The sequence below is a fragment of the Cariama cristata genome, unplaced genomic scaffold (genome assembly GCF_000690535.1).
Source record: "Cariama cristata isolate BGI_N322 unplaced genomic scaffold, ASM69053v1 scaffold7300, whole genome shotgun sequence".
NCBI lineage: Eukaryota > Metazoa > Chordata > Aves > Cariamiformes > Cariamidae > Cariama > Cariama cristata.
The window spans coordinates 119824-141112 of NW_009594062.1; the positions used below are offsets into that span (position 1 = coordinate 119824).

A 21289-nucleotide genomic window follows, 5' to 3' on the forward strand; every position below is an offset into this window, starting at 1 on the left:
AAGTGGATGAAAGCTGAATCACTTTGAATCACTATGGTCATGAATGGTCATTAATAGAAATTACTTTCCAAGAGATCTTGCTCAACTGATTCCCTTAAGTATCATACAGATATCTACCAAATGATCTGAGACAGGGGAAGGAAAATAAGCAGAAATATCTGGTATATTTATGTATGTGCCTATGTTTCTGTACTTAAAGAACATACAAAATTCCATTGAGGCAAATGCTTCCTAGGTGTAAATACTCATTTTGATAGAATTGCTCTTGATCATTTTACGTACTTAAATAAACATGTTTCAAAACTTAAATATGTTAGATTAGAACAGATTCCTTAAAATGCAGTCAGCCACAAGGTCTAATAGAAATAATATTGAACAAGTAATATAGATTGTATTGGTCAAAGCTGTTTAATACATAGGAAAACCAGAAGATGTTTCTGTACATTAATTCATGTCTCAGACTGTCTACTGCAACTGGAGTAAAAATATTAAAGATTTATTTCCCACTTATTGCAATTAACCTTAGCACGATACTGTTGCTCACTTGTGTGTTCTCTTTTTCTTTCTTAAAGGAAGTTTGATACTCAGTAAATTTACAAGAACAGAAACAATATCTGAGGTGAAAAAAAAAAAACAAAACAAAACCAATTTTTGTCCATTTTAATGTAAAGACATAAAACATAAATGTTCCATACTCTGGGGGAAGCGAGGCGGATTGTCGTTTACGTCAGTTAGTGTGATGTTCACAGTGGTGGTTCCTGATAATCCACCCATCTGGCCTCCCATGTCCTTAGCTTGGATGACCACTTGGTATTGCTCCCTGTTTTCACGGTCCATGTTTAGCAAAGCAGTTTTAATAATGCCTGAAAACATGAAAATTAAAGAGTGGGAGTTCATAAGTAATGTACTGACTTTGATGGAAATTCTTATTAAAAAACCCCACAGCCTAAAGAACAAAATAATCTCTGTGTAATAAGTAAACTTTGCCCAGTACAAATATTTACTGTTATGAGATGGCTCATTAAATTATAGACTTGTCATATCGTATCTCAGACTGCTACCTAGGTGACAGACACAATATTAGTAGCATCCTCAGAAAGATGTTCTACATATTTCTGAGCAGTGTTATTTTACATAACTATTTACCCCCTTTCAGTTCCATGCCAAAGTCTCTCACTGAACTGGAAAAAGGCTCTTTGTTCATTATAATGTGCTCCATCTTTTCTCTCCTGTTCTGTCAATATTTTTATTTTGACAGATGTGGTAAGGAAAAAAAAAAAAGGCTAACTTCAATAAGACATCATTAAAGAGGCAGTACAACAACATTAAATGGGAGAAGAGAAATTAGTTAAGAAAATTATGAACATCCAGGCATGCCCAAGTATATACTTCTATTTATATATTGACTGAAATTATTTTGCCAGTCACCTCCTCCTTCAAAGGCACAAATATCAGTTATGGAGCCAACTCCTATTGAAATTCAATCATTCAGATTTACCATGAAGCAAAATGTTTGCATTCTCCCTGGGTCTCTTAAGGCTAAGAATTGACTCCTTTGTAGGCAAAAGGGGTGAAATTCAAGTACTGAAATCCATGGCAAAATTCACAGCAGCTTTGATAGAGACTTATTTCACTCTAGGAGTTTTGCAATTGATTTCCATGGCAGGAAGATCAAGCCTGTGGTTTACCTTGCTTCCCCTCTGTGTCTCATACAACCTTCTTGCTAAAAGATTATTACTGGTGAACTCCCAGCTACATTATCCTTATTGTAACTCTAGATAGAAGAGAACATAGTGTACTGTCCAAGTCAGAATGAATGCATTAGTGCAAAAATCCTTGCTTGTATTATCTAATACCTTATGCTCAAAGGGAGGCTTCCTTTGATCTTGGTTCTCCTTCTTTTCAGAATTATGTACATTTTTTCACTTCAGGTTTTCCTTTGAGACATCTAAACTCTCCTTCCTTTTCCCTCCTGAGTCTCTAAGATCTATTTAAGAAACAATGCTAAAACCTGATTAATTGTCGGGGATAATCCATTTCTTTCCTGTAAGGATGCTGAGGAGAAACAATTTCTCTAGCTTCCAGCAACCTGTCACAGTGGATATTCCCGTTTAAGGAGTTTCTTGAGATCCTTTGTTTCTTGTTGGAGAATTTTGTTACAAATCTTGGGAAGAGACTATCTATCTAGTCAGATAGTCAGTGGTACAGCAGATTCAGTCAGCCAGAATTCATATGCTTTACATGCACAGATTCCAAAGCTGTCTGTTATTCAGCCCATAAAAAATTCCAGTCACTGTGTGTAATTTAAACATCTTCCAAAAACAGAACTCAGAAGTTTGAGATTCTATTTGTGATCTTCCAATGTAGCGCAACAGCCAATTTTACCTCTTCTATCATTATTCTTAATTAAGATTTCTTTCATAAAATTAGCATTAAAGTGATATGTTGCAGATGTACAGAAATGATAATTACTTTAAACAAGTTTTGAAGAAGCAGAAGGAGAAAAAACCCTACCTGAACAAACCCTCAGTCTTAATTTAGCCATTATGAAGATCTATGAGGATTAAACACTTCTTTCCACACCCACCTGTTTCTCATTTTCATCTAAAAGCTAACCTATTTGGTTTAATTTAAGCATCCACAGCAGTCTCTGTACCCACTGCTTGTTAAAAATGATTGAGAACTGGTTCATATCCAGTACTAATTGTATTTATTAGACTTTGCCGGTAAGATTAAAATAATGTAGGTGTCATGTTTACAGATGTCTCGCTCTATTAAGTTTGTCAGATTTTACACTGAGTAAGATGTAATCTCTTTGAAGTTTTTGTCTAATATGTCCTAGCTTGGCTTAGCATGTCATTTTGAATTACAGACACTGTCATAGAATGACAGAAAAGGTCCCCTGACCTGTCTCAGATTCGACGGAGAAATATGGTTGTCCCTGGAGAATGCTGTAGACAACTTTAGCACTGTTCCCATATGTAGGATCATCGGCATCAGTTGCGGTGACTTGCACAACAAAGGTACCTGCAATGAGAAATTAAAGAAAATAAAAATCCACAGATTTTTTTCATGGTTAAGACAGTTTATGATGTAGAATAAACATAGTTCAGGTTCAGGTCAAACTTATGCTAAATGTTAGAGATATTCTTATTTTGTAGAAGTTTCTCTGTTCATAAAGGACATAGATACAAAACCAAAATGATAGTCGGCTTATTCTCAGTTCATTAAAATGCACAGTTATTGATTTGCTATGTAGATCCTTCATCATATTTCTTATGAACAAATCAGAAATGCTCCCTTCCCCAGATATTGAAGACATTCAGAATTTGAATCTAAGTCAAGAATATACTTTTGCAAATTCACTCATGCTTGTAAGGTATTTGACATAGGAATGTAAATCTGTTTTTTCATGTGTCTTCTAGAGAAAGGAACAGTGTTGAATCCTAGGCAAAGTGTTAACAAACATAAAAAATGAGCTTAGGTTTTGGCATTTAAAACAGATTTGTGAATAAAGTATTCACTTCACATGTTAAAATGTGAATATTAGGTTCTCTCTTCACCAGATGAGGTTTCATCCATGTGACAAGTCCCATGAATGAGAGAAGAGAGTATGCCCCGAAGTCTTTATTTTCATATTGCTTGAGCTTTATTTTAATCTCATTCTTGATCTTGATTAATTAATGCTTCTCTCCCTGGATATTATTTCAGATTAGAAATGTGCTTCTTGCAGTTCAGCCATCCATCGCTCTCTGACAAAGAAATCAAAATGGCCTCCTTAAGAATCAGAGACAAAGAATCAAAAGCTGTCAACTTCTCTGGAAAAGATCCAAACTTAAAATCGTATTTCAAGGAAGTTCTTTTCTTTTATTGATTGATTCTTACGGCTTGATACATTTTAAACCAATAGGAAGATTTCAGTGGACTTCAATGGACTTTGGAGCCCTTTTCTTTTGCATGTAAAGAGCAACAAAGGTCACAGGAAGTTAATGGCGTATCTCGGAATGAGTTGACTCGGGTGAGAGTTTTCACTTCTGAAGTGTGTACAACCACTTCTGCACCTGCCCTTTTCCATTTTCTTTTTTCCCTTACTGAACTAAAGAAGGATTGCTGACCAGATCTAGGGTGGTATGGACACACTTAGGTAACCATGGATTACCGTATTATTACACTGCTACTAAATCATGTTAATAAAGCATATTAAACCCTTTACAGATGTTGTAATGCAGCTTAGCTCAGCTCACTTCCACTGTAGCTAAACTAGATTGTATTAACTTGCATTTTTTTTTTTGTGGTACAACAGAGGCAGTGGGTTTCTTTCAGCTGACACCTATTATTCCATCAAACTGTTGTCATTATTTTCCTGGAGTTAGATTTTTATTTTTTTTTTTTAGTATGTCTGAGGTGCTTTTACTCCAGACTCAAACAGCAGATGTCTGTATTCAGTGCCTGTAAACTTTGGGCCCTTCATTAACTCCACAGAAAGAACCCAGACCAGCCACTGAAATCAATTCCTAGTTAGCACCTACCAACATCTGACATTTCGGGAATGCTGGCATTGTAAACATCCTTTGTAAACATTGGTTCATTGTCATTGATATCATGGATCTTAATGATGAACTCAGATTCTGGTTCCACTGGTCTTCCAGTCCTTCTGTTTATAGCCTGAGCACGGAGTATGTATACAGGCTTTTCTTCCCTGTCTAGTCTCTTTGTGGCCTGGATGTCGCCAGTGTTTTCATTGATAATGAAGAGGTCTCCTGCTCCATCTCCAGAAAGGATGTACTTAAGCGATCCATCTCCTTTATCCTGGTCTGAATGCAGCTGGTGGTGAAATGGGAATAAAAAAAGAAAGGAAAATAAATAATTGGGACACAATTCTAGATACTTTAAGTGATATCAGGATACATGCTTTACTGTTTTCAATACCCGGCCAAAAGGCTGTATATTGGTTTTGGGAAATGAGATAATACCACAGTATAAGCAGTGAATTGATGGAGTTGTGTCTTGATGTCAGAATTGAAATGGTCTGCTATATGATAAGAAATTGCCTGAGGAAAACCATGAACTGAAGCTGCAGATCACTTTCCCAAGATAAGAACACATCAGTTAGATCTAAATGCTAGTGGCTTAGGTGGAATCCTAGGAATATGTAGGACACTGAGATCCTACAGTGGGAAAACAGTGGATTCAGGAATTGCAGTAAGCAAAGAATTAAAGAATGGCCAGGTCAGCCACTTCTGGAGTTTAAATTCTGGGTGCTCGGCTCTTATGTCCCATGGATATTATGTGATATACCACATAGTGCACAACATAATAACATATTAAATACATACACAAATAGCAGATAAAATACATACATTCACAGTTGCGGCAAACTAAGACCAGAGGCAGGCAGGCATACTAGACCACTACAGCACTAGCACTGAAGAGATCAGTTGCCTTATCCAAAGGGACATGGACCAAGCTGAAACATGGTGGGGGTAGGGGGAAGAAGAGAATGATGGTAATTAGCATACAAAACATGAGCTGCCCAAATCATCATCTTTTTTTCCCAGGAGATTTCCACATCTCTTGAAATGCTGCTTAGCACACACATGAGGTATGACTGATTAAATGATACTCCCATGGCTGTTCCTTTGATAAAGGCTTATTTATGCCCCCTGGCCTTAAAATCAATGCTAATCAACTACAATTTATTTTGTTGTTACATTAGAGAAAATAAAAATTAAAAAAATGAAACATTAAAATGGCTTCTAAAGTCAGGCTGTAGCTGATGAAATTAATGGGAAAAAATGAATCTATTAGGTAGCAGATTCATGGAAACTGTTGATTTCGTAGAAAAGACATGTTTATGAGTCAGGAGAGCTGGACTTTCTCAACCAGCTCTTTGTTTTTCTTTTCCTGCACACAAGTTAGAAAAAAAATGCCTAGTTGACTGTGTGGCAATGTACTTAGCATTGCTGGATGTCATGCTTTGGAGAAAAGAAAGATTTGTAGGTTAAAAGAATATAGAAAATCTTTTCATAGACTTTACCAAAGCCTGGCTATGCCCCTACCATGCTGGACAGGCAGCCTCCAGCACGACCATATGGTCAATGCTTTGGGCTTCCTCCAACTTTCTGCGCAGATCAGTGCCGTGCTGGCAGCCTACTGACAACCCCCTTGGTGGCACAGCTCCACCATGTGCGCTTATACCTATGGTCCCTACAAAAAGCATGCTCCATGCAATAAGTTTGCCTTTAAGGGATGAACTCTTTGTCCCCGCACATACCAGAACTGTGGCATGGTGAGTTGTTAGCAGATGTGCTGAGGCACTCTTCTTAATTTTCTCCTTCAGGAGAAAATGGGCATTCCATGAAATTTTGCACAGAGCCTTTCCTCTTAGCCCTTTCTTTTGAGAATAAGAGTGTCAATAAGCAGCTTGTATGCAACATTTTTCATAAGCAGATTTCAAAACCCTTCACAAATGCAGTCAATACCATTTGCTTTGTTTTTCGGATAACAAAGTGTAGAAACTTGAAGTTTTCCAGAATGTTAGTCTTGGAACCTGGAACAGAGTCCTGTCTCCTAGGCCCCATTCAGCTGGCCAATACACTCGGCTGTAGGGCCTAGAGGAATTATATGATTTACTAGATCTAACCTCAGCCTCTGATGAATATCTGTTAAACTTCCTTATTAAGAAATCAGACTAGAAGTCTACTATGAGAAGTAATTTCAATAGATTATTTGAGTATAATTTTCCTCACAGGCAACCCGCAACAGAAAAGGTATCAAAATAATTTTGTCTTTAAAGTTGTGTATTTTTTATGACTGTTTCACATCAAAAATTCAACTTTTGTTTGCCTTGAAAGCCTCTTTAACTCTGCCTGTATCATATTGGGACAAAAACAGCCCTCAGTAACAGACTACCATTAATTCATATGAATCATGGAATAATGCTGTTCTGAAACTTGTTACAGGCTGAACTCTCAAACTCATTTTTATAATTTTCATTAAACCTGGTTTCAGTGAACAAGGGAGCAAAGAAGGTCAAGCTAGAAAAGGTGTTGGAACCACTGGGAATTATCTTCCATAATATTCTTTACCTAGCCCAGACCACCTAAAGAGCTAAAAATGAAAACTTGTGTGATTTTTTCAAGTCAATTTTTTATGAAATCTCCACTCCTCCTTCACAGTGAATCCACCTGTGTAAGATAGACTGTGACTTTGGATATCAAGACAAAGTATATCTCAATGTAAATGACTCATCAATATTGAGAATGAGGTGATTTTCATCAAAGCTTCAATCTCTATCCCGTCAGCAAAAGCACTAACTTTTGAAAATAAATGTTCCCTTTGACAAGATCCTTTCCAACTTCAATATCTTTAGTTTTACAACTAAATATGTCTTTCCTAAGAAAGACATGACACAACATACAAAGTGCTCAGTTGGCCAGGCTGTATGTGGATTACTTACTGTGAGAGTGAGACCTGGTGGACGTTATGTCCGATGTACCAGTGTATATTAAGTAGAGCTAAGGCTGGCTGAGTACCTGCTCTTCAAACCACCAGCGAATTTAGTGCTTCACCATGTGTGGCCTCAAGAACCTGCTCACAAAGGGTCTCAAAAGGCATGATTACAATCTGTGTGATTTCAGTAAACTAAGATAGCTCTCTAACTGCTCATCAGAGGGTTTTTGTAGGATAGGCCTATATCACAGCACCAGCATCAACTGCTTAATAGCTAGGTTAAAATATTTTGGATTTTGTTCCCTTCTTTTCAGGAAAAAAACTGGTTTTATACATTAGAAAAAACAAGCAGATTTCTGGAAAACTTTCTCATAGATGATAAATTTGTAACATTCACTTGTGAGGAAAATATAAAAAAAAAAATGATTTATTATTTTAGATTACGCTATCTGTCCTTGATCGTTTGCTTGGTAGAAAAGTTACCAAGCAAAGACAATCATTTCTTTTATTTTTCCTTAAGTGTCAGTTTATCTTGGAAGAAATATTTTACCTGTGTGACCTATATGAAGGGAGAAATTGCTACTGTAACTAGGTTAAAAAAAAAACATAAATTGGGGATAAAATTAAAGGAGAAACAAATGGTGCAAGTTGAAGCCGAAAGGACCAAAAGAAGGGCCTGAAGGTGACATGCACTTAAAGATGTAGTTGATGGTTTTGTATATAAAACTTAACATCATTGATAGGTTATAAGGATGAAATGAGTGGTAATAACAACCTCTTCTTTCCTTTTATGTTGAAGTTATTTTTCGTTATCCAGACATCTCATTGCAAAGAAAGTTTGCTGTGATGAGGCATACATATAAATTATACTGCAGAAGCTTTTAGCAGGACCGATCCTAGCCAATGCAAGATATCATAGATTCACCCTCTGTGCTAACTTGTGTTGCAAAAAAATGTCCATTATCCTCTGCATAATGATAGTCAGATAAATGGGCCATGGCAGATAGCCATGGGATAGAATAAAACGTTTGGGACACAGTGCTTATGTCATCTGGGCTGTATCGTATTACCATTACTCAAGACAAAGTTACTTCAGCCAAAGATTTTTAGGACTTCACGTAAAGGTAGATTTTTTTATTTCCATAGGAAGTCAGTGTTACTCAATGACATTCATTTCAATTGGTGACTGAACTGAGCAATACCCCAAAGGTAGGCAAAAGTGTGAAGAATTAAGTCTAGGCAATAAAAAGTAAATGCATCAGCAATTGTACTGTATTAATATTATAGTAAATTGATTCATTCAGAATCTAATCTGGACGTTTTTGTGAAATCGTCCATCAATCACTGGCTAAGGCTGAGGATGAACGACAAATTACAGATTTTACTATGCCCTAGGCATACTTTTACTCATTTTACTTTAATACCACTGTTAAGTGAACCATCTGGTTTGCTTTTAATGACTTACAGTTAGATAAAAACTGTCCAGCCTCTGTCTTCTGCCCCTCCCAAATGTCCTGGCCTAAAACATTCAAATACGCCTGCCTGAAAACAGAAGGCTTCACACCTTCAGGAGGAGGTGTTTAAAGTGCATGCAGGACCGCAGCATTATCTGCCTGTATTGGACATTCTGCTTGTTGTCATATACATAATGACTTTAAAATTACTAAAAAAAATTTATTACTGTTTTGTTTTTCTTTCAAATTAGCCACAATCTGGAGTAGCCTCGTTCTGCGCAGTGTCTCTGGCAAAGCCTTCCGAAAGCGCCAAGGGCGGTGGCAATGGGGCTTCTTCAGCATGACAAAAAGGAAAAGGCAAGTGAAAGCCATGTTCAAATTATTTGTACCGTGAGCATTTTTTTTAATTATTATTTCTGGAGAGAATATATTTACAATATTTGTGTTCATCTGCAATAGTTAGTATTGCTTTACTGTGAAACAACACTCCAGGAAAATTTTACCAGGGTTTTAAAAATTGAGTTGGACCCACGCTACACACACAGGAATTACTTCAGCAAAGCATGTGGGAAGAATTTAAGGATGTCTTTCATGTGCTTTTGCAATAAGGCTATAAACTGATACGGCGTGAAAACAGCAGATCCAATTGGCATTAAGCTGTACAATTCATTATTGCTCATCTCTGCTATTATAAAGTCATGAGCTGTACTTCAAAATGTTGGCAGCACTTCCAAAAGAAGCAATGTTAGTGTGTCTGAACAGAGGTGAGGGATGGCGGCTCCCCAGGTGGGTCATGGCAGGCACGGCAGCCAGGGCCTGTCCCACCACCCCAGCCAGGAGCAGGGCAGCCGGGCGCACCAGGGCAGCCCCAGCCCTGGTCATTGGGCACCTCCCTGGGGCCAGGCCAAGGCCAGGCCAGGATGTGGGCTTGTGGTGGGCCTGACTTGGCAGGGCCCATGGCCAGGCAGGGCAGGGCTGTGGGGAGCTGGAGACTGGCCCTGCTGTGGCGTCGCTGGGGCAGGGGCTGACGGCACCGGGGGGTGACATGAGGTCCTGGGCCTTGGGCAGGGTGAGGGGAGCCCCAGGGGCCTGACATGGGGTCCTGGGCTGTGGGCAGATGGGAGGAACCCTGGGCCTGGGCAGGGACAGTCAGGGCTGGCGGTGCTTCAGGGCCCTTTTCTAACCATGCTAAATTCACCTTGATATGAAACTGTATGAAACAGCAGTACCAAAACTGTATAATGAAAGTGAAATCCCATATATTTTAACAGATTAAGGCTAACCACTAACTTTTTTGTGTGTTTAAATGAAACGCATTAGAGAGAAGCGGCTTTCTACCACGCATATTTGTAACAAGGTTGTACAGAAAATGTTCTTTTATCTCTGTGGTAATTAAAATCAAAAAAATTGAAATTGCAGGCTGTGGATACTCTCCAAAATGAAATAACATCCCTCCTCTACCTCACTGTATAACACTGATTTAAACAGGGTAGTTAATCTCATTTATGGCTTTAGGTTATGCAAGACAGCTGAAAATTGCAGTTTAGCTCCCACTAATGTCATATTGCTGGTTATGATACCTGGCAATTCGGTGGGTAAAATGGTTTTCCATCCATCCTACAGACCAAGTTCTCTTTCCTGTTGTGAGTATAACACCCTACTCACTGAATTTCTGAACTGTTACTGAATCTCTGCAAAGATCAAAGTCAATTGACCTTGGGATGTACACACTGAACCATCAACCCACAATTATCCAGAAATAAACTTTCTGTTGCATCTTATTATTTGTTTGTATTTATAAGAGGGATTTGCTCTTCTGGGGTTGCTGTGGTCACATTTTTATCTCCTAACACAATAATGAAATAGAGACCAATTATTAAAATAGTAAGCAAGCAGTTGGTAGGTAGATAACAAAGAGAATCACGGGTTTACTCTTGGCAGTATTCATAGCACATGATTTCGCTCCAAGTTGAATAGATCCAAACAGCAGAGTCCTGTCTGGTAATGAGCAAATTCAACCACATGTATTGCTTGAGGTTACACAGTTCAATGCTAGAGCATTCAGAAAAACTAAAGCACTTAAAATGAGACTGCTAATACTATAATATTAAGAATAATAACAACCTTGCACTCTTCTTTGTCTCTCCTGGTGCTCTGTACCCCTATAACATCAACTAACCACCTCAATTAATATCATAATCAACACCATTAATATCATCACATAATTAGCATCAAAGTTTTTGCTCCACTTGGTGACTCTGTGTTAAAATGGCATTGGTTTTGCACATTATGTAATAAATATTTATGTATATTTTGCTGAAGTTTAAGTATAGACTTCTTCCTAATGTACAAAAACGACCCCAAGACACTATATATGTGTTCCATATGCCTACATATACATACATTATATCATGTATCATCTGGGCAAATACCTACACAAATAATTTATTTCAAGCCATAAAAGATCCTTTCTTCTAAAAAAGGTATTCCACCAGGTCCACAGGGAGATCCAGCATAACCAGGAATGACAGATTTCCTATGGACATGTGTGCCATGTTCTTAAGGCCTCAGTTATGCTAAGCTCTGGTTTCTTTCCTGCTCCACATACCCTCTCTATCTGACTCACCCTTAAGGCAAAGCATCCTGCTCTCCTTCATAGCACTTAGCCCACTGCATGGTACTGTATAGTTCCTGATTCAGCCCTTGTCCTCAAATCCTCTCGACTGCAAAATGCTGCTGCTTCTTGTGTTCCTGACTTACTGGCTGGAGAAGAGACAGCATGGGCTGTGTTTGGTGACATTTTATACATGTATTTATGGAATAATGAGCTGACCAGTCAAGGTACAGTATAGGTTTATTTGACTTATGCAGCTACTGTTCTTCCAAACTGTATATGAAATTAATGGTTTTGACACCTTTATTCCTCTATAAAATTTAATTGAAAGCAGTTAATGGACTTAAGAATTATTTAGAGGATACCCATGGACAGAGATTGAGGGTAGACCACTGAAGTGTTATCTGCTTGGGTCAGATATCTGGAAGTTTATGTCAAGACTTACGTACCTACACTTATGGACCAATATTTCAAAAATGTAGCTTAAATTTCTGGTAAAAATGGGAGGCTAGATGCTGAAACAGTATTTGGAAGACAACAGGAGAAAGACGCTACAGTGCTTCCAATTCTTCTTGGTGTTTAGAGAAACTAGAAGAGATGATTCCTTCCCATTCTTATATAAAGCAATTTGAAGATTATATGAAAATGTATTTATACTCTACAGCCTCAAAAGAGCTGGAAAGCTGCAGTTTGAAGATTCAAGCACTATCATTTCCAAAGAAAATAAACCAACAAAAAATATTTCACAAGATTAAAAAAGAAATGAAAACAGACCCAGTCTTACCAGATCACAGCACCATCATTGCAGATGTGCAATGATCAGAAACAGCACTTACACACAGGGACTGTATTTAAACTGTTACAACAGGTGCTTAATGTAGCTTCCCAGTTTTTTGTACCTCCTCACTAACCCAAGATCTGCTGTCCTAAGCAATCAACAGTCTTCATTGTTCATCAGTTTCTTGACCTTACAGATGTCACGGTTTACAGAATACTTAAATTAGTTAACCATAGTGAGTGATTATTTTACTATAGTAAGTATAGTTCCTATACTATAGTTCATATAGTAAACCTGAATATGGCTCTGTGTGACTGATTTCTGAGTATTTGAGTTTGTTGATGTAGTTTTAACTTGCTTGGCTCTCAACACATCTAGTGAAGAAAAAGGTGCAACAGGTACACAGTTTCTATTTGAAGAAATTGCTGCTCTGGTGATTAGAAAGAATCTTGTTTCCCAGATTAGATGTGCTGTTCTTGTGCCAACATTATTTTTCTCTTTGAAGAACCTACTCCCACATACATATATTCTTCCTCATCCAGCATTTATAGATAATAATTCCATATGCTCTCATTATTTTTCTTTGCTAGGCTACCAGCCTATATACAATCTTCACTTGCAAAATAGGCAAGTTTAAAACTGTTTAAAACTCCAGTCTCTTGTTTTCAAGACATGTGGATTCCAAAAAGAGCCAGTGAAGAAAAGGCCAGATATGAAGGGCCGATGATCCTAGTAGTTTTTCTGCAATTGCTGCATTTCAATTTGCCTTCCTTCTGTACGAATAGACGCAGGTCTTTGAACAACAATGTTAATGTTTTCCTACCTCTATTAGAAATTAGTACAAACATGTGCCATTTTTATTGCCATATCGAACTAGCTTCTTCCTGTCCAAAACATATCCTGACTAAAACACTCAGGTTTTTCTACTTCTCCTGCTATTTCTAATTTATGACTGTTCATTGTGTATTAGATTTTTTTTTTTTTTAATACCTTCTATTTCATGAGCATTGCATTTTTGTTCCTGTTTCTATTTATTCCATTTTTAAGGTCACCCTTTTTTTCCTGTAGGCTATTCTGGTCAGCAATAAAGGATAAGATTCAGTACTGAAATCAAGAATACAAACATTAAATCTGTAATAAATTAATGAAATAGAGCACTGAAGAATTACTGAGATTATACGAGATTTCTGCATTTTGGGGTGTTGGTTTCTTTGCAGTTATTGGAAAATATAATGTATCAAATTTGTATTGCGCTTACTTTTTTGGTATATAAGTGTTTGTATAGCAGAACCAGAAATACTTTAAACCCTGGCTCATTCAGCTGTGGAATCCTATTAATATAATAATACATAACAGGCTGTATTTTTATAGGAAGTTCTTATCTGCAAGCTACTTTGTTTAAGGAAACCATATCAGCCCTGTTTGCATGGAATCAGGTAGATTAGAAGAAAAACTCAGTAAAAATTGAAATAATAAGAATAATAATTAAAAAGTGTAAAGAATATAGGGATCCAATACTTTGACTATTAAAATGTAAATCAAATATTTTATTAAGATAACCACCTGAGTGTATAACAGGCAAAGGGTAAAACAATAATACACCCTGAGGGCCCCTTTTAACCTAAGTACTGATTCTTAGCTCTAACCCTGAGGTTTTTACACACATGAAAAAGCCATGAAATTCAAGGAGAAAAAAAAAAATGCTAAAATTGCACCCACTGCAAATGTGGAAAAAAAGTTAGATGTCAGATAGAAGTGTTCAGTAACAGCAGTATCATCTGCCAAAAAGATTATCCTGATATCAAGAACTACAGGAGGAATTAAAACAAAACAAAACAAAACAAAACAAACAAAACAAAACAACAAAAAAAATATACCAAACTAGGAAAAACCATGAGGGTGATGCTATCTTTCTGTTTCTTGAGAGTATCAAAATGTCAGTGAACTTTCTCATTCATTCTCAAAAGTAGCAGTGCCAATCTGTTCCCCCTGTAAATGAATGACACTAAGAGAAGCTAAAATCAGTTTTGTGCTGCTGAACATCTTCAGAAAATGAATGGAACAAAAAGCACTAAGCATATTTCAAGATTCAGAAGCAACCAAGTACTCAAAAGTCGAACTGAGAATAAAGGATAGTGGCATCTAATTTCAAAACAACAGAACACAGAAAAGGCACTATAATAAGAATATAGGGTGCTGGAGTGAAAAAAAAGGTAAGAAATAGAGTATAAAGGGCAACTGAATAAGAATTTGTCATTAGACCAGAGACAAGAGTCAAAGTGCTCTGACTTTGGAGTCTCTAGGCTCACACTGTCCAGGTAGGCTTGAAGGGTTCTTTCATTCTCATTTTGTGAGGGCTATGTATGGGGCCACATGGCCTGAGATAGGCAGGGACAACAGTTTGGCTGATGTCGTGATGCTTGGTTTACAGAACAGGCTGTCCAAACAGTAGTCAGGAACCTGTTGTTCTGTTTTAAATGTATGAAGCTAAGAATAAACATCCATACTCCGGTGACTCACTCCTTTATTACACACCCTTCAAAATCACAAATGGGTTTTCTAACCTGAAGTGCAAACATGCAGCCACAGCTAATCAGCTTTGCAAAAATCAATTGAAAAATGTCAATCCTTTCAACATTGCCTAGGGCCTATCAACTCTTTTCCATCTTGCGTTCCCCAACTGCTACTGCTCTTCATTGTGATTAAACAGGGGCAATGGCACAAGAGCCTTTGTCCTGCACTGCAGTAAAAAAAAACTAGAAAGGTCCCTTATTCTGTTGTCCCTTTTCTCTGGGGGTAACTTGTTATCAGATCTTAATGAACATTTAGCAAAGCTGCAAAATAGATAAAGGTATCTCCATGTTCTCCTGAGCTGAGTGCTGCTCAGCGTTTCTGTGGTAATGCAGTTTCATTTGTTTCTCTTCCTATTATCTCTAAGCACAATTATAGCAGGAATTTACAAAGTTTGCCTTTACAAAGACAAACAGGTCTTTAATTTATAAGGCACAAGAGACTATGGTGTGAAGTCTGATCTCTATACGAATGGGCCCTTGAATTTCATGTTCTTTCATTTCTTCTTGCTTTTCTTTGAACTACTGTATAACAGTAACAAAGATAGCCAACCTTCTTTTTAGACTCTAAGGAACTCAAAACAATTCTGCCTCTGAGTAATAACTGACCTCTCACTTAAAAAAAAACAAAACTCCTTGGTTGTAAACTGAATTTCCCCAGTTTTACTTACAGCAGTTGGATTTCATTATGCCTTTGTCTGAAAGATCAAAGAGCCCTCTCCAGCTAAACAGTAGCGATGGTAACAAAAGAGCATTGTACAGACTTCTGCAATTACCCTCACAAAAACATGGAGATCTGGTTGTTCTCTTAAGGAAGGCCAAGGCAGTTAAAAAAAACCCTGGTTTATATTTTTTGGTCCACCTATTTTAGCATCTGGCATTTCTTTGTCATACTGACCATCGTCCTTTTTTTTGCCAGTGTTTTTAAACTGTATGGTAGCAAGAGTATCCGGTAGACATGAGGACTGATTTTAGCTGAGGCATCAGCATTCACTTACTAAAAAGCATAAAGGATTTAGCCACCCCCAGACTTGTCATACCCTAGCTCGGGTACTAAGAAAACTCCCTTACATGAATAGCTGAGCAGAAGATTAGGAGAGATTAAAAATTATTTTCTTACCTAGTGTATACATTTCAGTGATCAGGAATGAAAATTCAAGCCTTTGAATTCTTGAAAGCCATAAAGAGCTGTACAAGTAATTTTGTTTTAGGAGACAGACTGTCTCATCACTGTAAATTTACCAGCATGACTGAATAGCCAGTCATTGGATTCAAGTGTGAGTCTTAAAGAATAAATGGGGAAATTAGTTTGAGGCATCACTGATGATTTTCCAGATGTTAAAAAAAAAAATACAAACAAGGAGTGAAGTACATTTAAGTGTATCTCTGACAAAACACATGATGTGCAAGGGAAAGATAAGCTTGTAGCTGCAAATACAGGACTGGCAGGTTTTACTATTGTCTCTGTCACAGTCTTCCTGGCTGATCTTAGATCACTATTTGATGCTTCTACATTCTCCCTGCAGTAAAATGTGGGTTGTTAACAATGTCCAGTTCTGTGTGTAATGATTATAACATGATTTGAGAACCTTGGGTGTAATTTGTTCTGTGCTAGTTTGTGGAAAGACTGAGGATTGTTTAACCGGAGTAAAGATTAGCAATATTGTGGCTTTGCCACCCTTTAGAGAGTGGGGGGATTGGCCTGTTCCTAATCCAGCTGCAATAGTAGAAAATCTAATTGGTTTTAGGTGTTTGTTATTATCCACCAGCTGAAGGTTACTCTTGCCACAGGTATAGCTAAGGGATGGGGTAGGTAGGGGAGTTTCTGCACTCGGGGGCTGGCTATATTAGCTCAAATAATGTTTTGAGGTATCTTAAGACTTTGTGGTAAGGTGAAAAGGAATATATGTGCTTTCATTTCTACTGAGTGAGCTGTGGGGTTAAGGAAAATTACAAGTGCCTAACTTGTAATGACTTTCAATGAGAATGCAATGAGTACCTAAAGGGATGCATGTCTCCCAGGGAAATCTCTCCCCTAAACCCCCGTTTTTCAATGAGAATTGTGCATACAATTCAAGAGTGCCAACTTTCATTATAAGTTTTTTCCAAGTCAGAGCAAAATAGTTCCAATATCCTGATGTCCTTCTATATCTAAAAGATAGGTATGTGCACAGGAAAAGGCACCTACAGCATAGTTTATGTACCTTCACTTTTTAAGCTTACTAATTAATCTATAAATTATGTCCCATTTTCCTTTTTTGCAAGAAAAGACACTCACTGAGTCAAAAGGCTCAGATATATATCTCATCTTTTAAAAATTGCAAGGAAAAAAAGAATCATATGAGGTTTTTGTGTACCCAGCCATTTATGTCAGAACACTTTTGTGGGTTTGTTCTAAACATTTTTCCATTAATTTGAAAGTCTTCAGCTCAGTATAATGGGACTTCTGTCCTGTACTGTATTACTCAATCAAAACAGGAACTCACATAGTAGTAGATGACAGCAGGTATTCTACTGAGATTAGGAGAAAATATTTTTTTCAGAAAAGAGTACATTCAATAAACCATGCATTTCTATAATTAATAATTTATTTTAGTATATGTCCCTTAATCTCTAAATTATGTGATGTGTATAGTTAGTGCAATCAGGTTGTATTACATGCCCAGCTTTGATTGCCTTTGATTTCTCAGGGAATTTACCCAGGGACAGTTGCTTTCTCTTTATCAGTGGTCATAATTATCCATTTCATCATTGAGAAAATGTTTTCTTTGGACTCATTAGCTTTCAAAAACACCTCAAAATTATATGGTAGGCAAATACAGCACCTTAATTAATGTACATGAACAAGTACATTTCCAATTCAGTGAAAACCTCTATTCTCCTGTGGGGGTAGGGAAGAATATATCTTAAAGATTAACTAGGAAAAAAACCAAACCAAAACAAAAAAACCCCTTGGCCTAATATCCAGAAATGTTTTTACTGGGATACAGTTGAATAAAACATCAGGCTTCTTCAGCAAGTAACAGCTTCTGACTACTCCCTGATGGATGCGCTTGAAAGCAAATGCTCATCCTTTGCTTACTGACAAAGGTGACCCTTTGATATTCTGAGCACTTGATGCTGACAATCAAATCCTGAAATATGTGCATGAATTTTATATGCCATATAAAAGTGTGTGTGACAGGGAGGAAAGTAGGGGGATGGGGAAGGGAGAATATAGACAAACACTAAAACAAATGAGAACCCACAATCAAATTTAAATGAAGACTTAACAAGAAGAAAATTAATTCATATCCACAGGTTTCGTTGAGTCTTAAACATATTTACATTCCTGGATCATCTAGTTCTACAGTTTAGAAGCTGGGGAAAGGCAAAATATTGCCATGCTGTCATGTTCCACAACTTCGTTTCTAAACAAAAGTTGATGTCGTGTAAACAGATAAATAAGGATTTGTGTGAGACAGCAGGTACAATCTAAAAGGCTGCGTATTTGAGTCTCAACAGGACCTTCTTGAGGAAGGCTACTCAACTAGGAATATGTTTATGGAAAACCTAAGCCAAGGCTGCTGTTGAGTAGATTCTTCTTTCAAATAAGTATTCCTCAAAGTGCATTAGTCAGGATGTGAAGGGATAGCTCACATGATTTGAATGTAGGACCTTTAGAAAGGCCAGGCCAGGAAGACAAGGAGGTGGATTAGCAAAAGATCAGTTCAGGTAAAAGGAGCTTTGCTTTGGAACAGGTGACAAATCGGTCAAGAGCTTGTGGATAAGGGGACAGACCAACACAAGACATCATGGTAGGCATCTGCTACAGACTGCTTGCTCAAAGAGATGAAGTAGATGAAGCCTTCTTTGCACAGATGGAGGAAACCCTATGATTGCAGGCCATAGTACTCGTGGGGGACTTTAATCATTCTGATGTCTGCTAGAAGGGCAATATGTCTGTGTGTAAGCAACCCAGGTTTCTGCAGAATGTCGTAAGACAATTTCATGACCCAGGTGATTGATGGGTTGACCAGAGAATGCATTATGTTGGACCCATTACTCATGAATAAAGAAGAACTGCTCAGGGATGTGAAAGTGCAATTTGCCCGCAGGCCCCAAAGATCCTTGAGCCTAGCATAAAATTCCAGTAGAGCGAAGCATTATTCACTTCAGACAAAAACCAATAAATCAGAAGCCTTTGAAGTAAATTGGACAAACTCAGTTCTGTAGGACAACATTGGGTGCATCTAAGGATGGTGATGAAATGTTTTCTTTCTCTAATGTGTGAAAAGTCGTAGTCACTGGGGAAGGCTCTTGAATTCTTAAAAGAGGGAAAGTCACACCCATTCTAAAGAAGGGCAAGAAGAAAGATCTGGGAACTAGAGACTAGCCAGCTATATCTCAGTTCCAGGAAACGTTATAAAGCAAATCCACTTGGAAACTAAATCCAGGTACTTGAAGAAAAAGAAGGTGATTTGGAACAACCGACATGGATTTAGCAGTAGAAAATCACGCTTAACTAACCTGATTGCCTTCCATGATGGCATGGATGGCATTGTGGACAAGTAGAGAGCAGTGGATATTGCACGCCTTTAGCAATGCCTTTGACACAGTATCCCATAGTATCCTGACAGACAAATCAGTGAGATAAGGACTGGAAAAATGTCCAATAAGGTGGGTGGAAAATTGGCTGGATAGCCAAGCTCAAAAGGTTGTGAACTATGGCATGAAGTCTGGTGGCTGATTACTAGTGATGTTCCTCAGGGGCTGATACTGAGGGTCAATGCTGCTTAATGACTTTGTTAATGACTCAAATGATGGAATGCATCCTCAGCCATGTTGCAAATCACAAAAAAATGAAGGCTGGATGGGTGAAGCAGTCTCAATCTGAGAAGACAGAGCTGCTATCTGGAGGAACCTCAACAGCCTGGAGAAATGGGCTGATGGAAACCTCATGAAGTTCAGCACAGGTAAATGCAAAATCCTGTATCTATGCTGGAATAATCCCTTGCAGCAGTACAGGCTAGATAGAAAACAATTTTGCTGCAAAGTATCTGGGCATTCTAGTAGACAAGAAATTGAACATGAATCAGCAGTGTGTCCTTGCTGAGAAGAAAACCAAGTGGTTTGTTTTAGCAAAAGTATGACCTGTTTATTGAGGGCATCGATCATTCCCTGACCATTCAGAGTTTGTGAGAATATAACTGGAGTACTGCATCTAGTTTTGCCCCGCTTCTGTACAAGAAAGATATTAACATATTGCAGTGAGTTTACAGAGGGTGACCAAGAGAGTTAGGGGGGCTGGAGCATACAATGGATGAAGAGAGAAAAGAGAAATGGTTTTGTTTAGAATTAAGAAGATAAGGCTTATTGTTGTTTACAGTTACCTAATGGGAGGGTGTGGAGAAGGCAGAGCTAGAGAAGGCAGTGATAGAACGAGAGGCAATAGACACAAGTTGCAATGAGGGAAATTCTGATTAGTTAAAAGAAAGGAGAGATAATAAGCACTGAGAGAAGTACCCAGAGAAGTTGTGGAATCTCCATCCTTGGAATCACACAAAACTTGACCAGACACTGCCATGAGCAACCTGCTTTAATAGGAGCTGTTTTGAGGAGAGGGTTAGACCAGGTAGCCTTTAGGGGTTTCTTCCAACCTTAATTATTCTGTGTTTCTATCTGGCAGGAGTGATATTCAATCCCAGGCTTCAGCTAATAGTTCAAGATCCAACATTGCCTGTCTAACAATGCGGGTCCATTTTGACTGAAGAGCCTGGAATTCTTTTGGTGGCAAGACTCGTGTCTATGCTCTCCCAATTATATCATATCTAGTACTCACAAAAGAAAAGAATTCTCTCTGAAGCACATATAATTGATGTGATCCTATCAGTCTAAATAATCTAAAAGAAATTTTTCTACAAATATATTCTGTAGGGAGAAAAATAGGTATTTGGATAAGGTGGGTTTATTGGGTGAACGGTGTAGATCCTGACAAGCTTTGTTACTTGGAAATAGCATGAGGCTCAAGCTCACACTGGCTTACAATTACCATGAATATACATGCAGGAGTTTTCATCCATAGGGCATTACCTCTTTGCCTGCAACCCCCTTGGCAGTTGTTACTCCTTATGCATACAGGACATTCTGTGAGGAATTCTAGCAGTTGTAAGCAACATTAACTCTGCTTTAAGCAAGTGACCTGAAATGTGTAAAACCACAGAAAGAGCATGGAGTGGAAAGAAACTATGAATGCTCTGACACCTCTGTTTGCATGCCCTTTAAATCCCCTGCCAGTGCCCTGATCAGCTGGATTGGAAGGGCTGCTAGGCAGGAGGGAGCACGTCACAGAACCAAAGGTACAGTTGTACTGTTTGGTTCTGTCTTTTGAGGAGAACTTAACTTTCCATTAGTGATAACATGATGCTAAACACACAAGTTA

The 21289-nt window shown here is 38.0% G+C and overlaps 1 protein-coding gene across 1 annotated transcript in view; it reads right to left on the reverse strand.

Annotated features, from left to right (window-relative positions):
* Positions 1-21289, reverse strand: part of CDH6 (cadherin 6, type 2, K-cadherin (fetal kidney)) — a 48774-nt gene that overhangs the window by 19332 nt on the left and 8153 nt on the right. Inside the window, exons 2-4 of the mRNA XM_009696592.1 lie at positions 4530-4824; positions 2908-3027; positions 696-863 (exon numbers count right to left, since the gene is read on the reverse strand). Coding sequence (XP_009694894.1) covers positions 696-863; positions 2908-3027; positions 4530-4824 — 583 coding nt within the window. The remainder of the gene's footprint in view (positions 1-695; positions 864-2907; positions 3028-4529; positions 4825-21289) is intronic.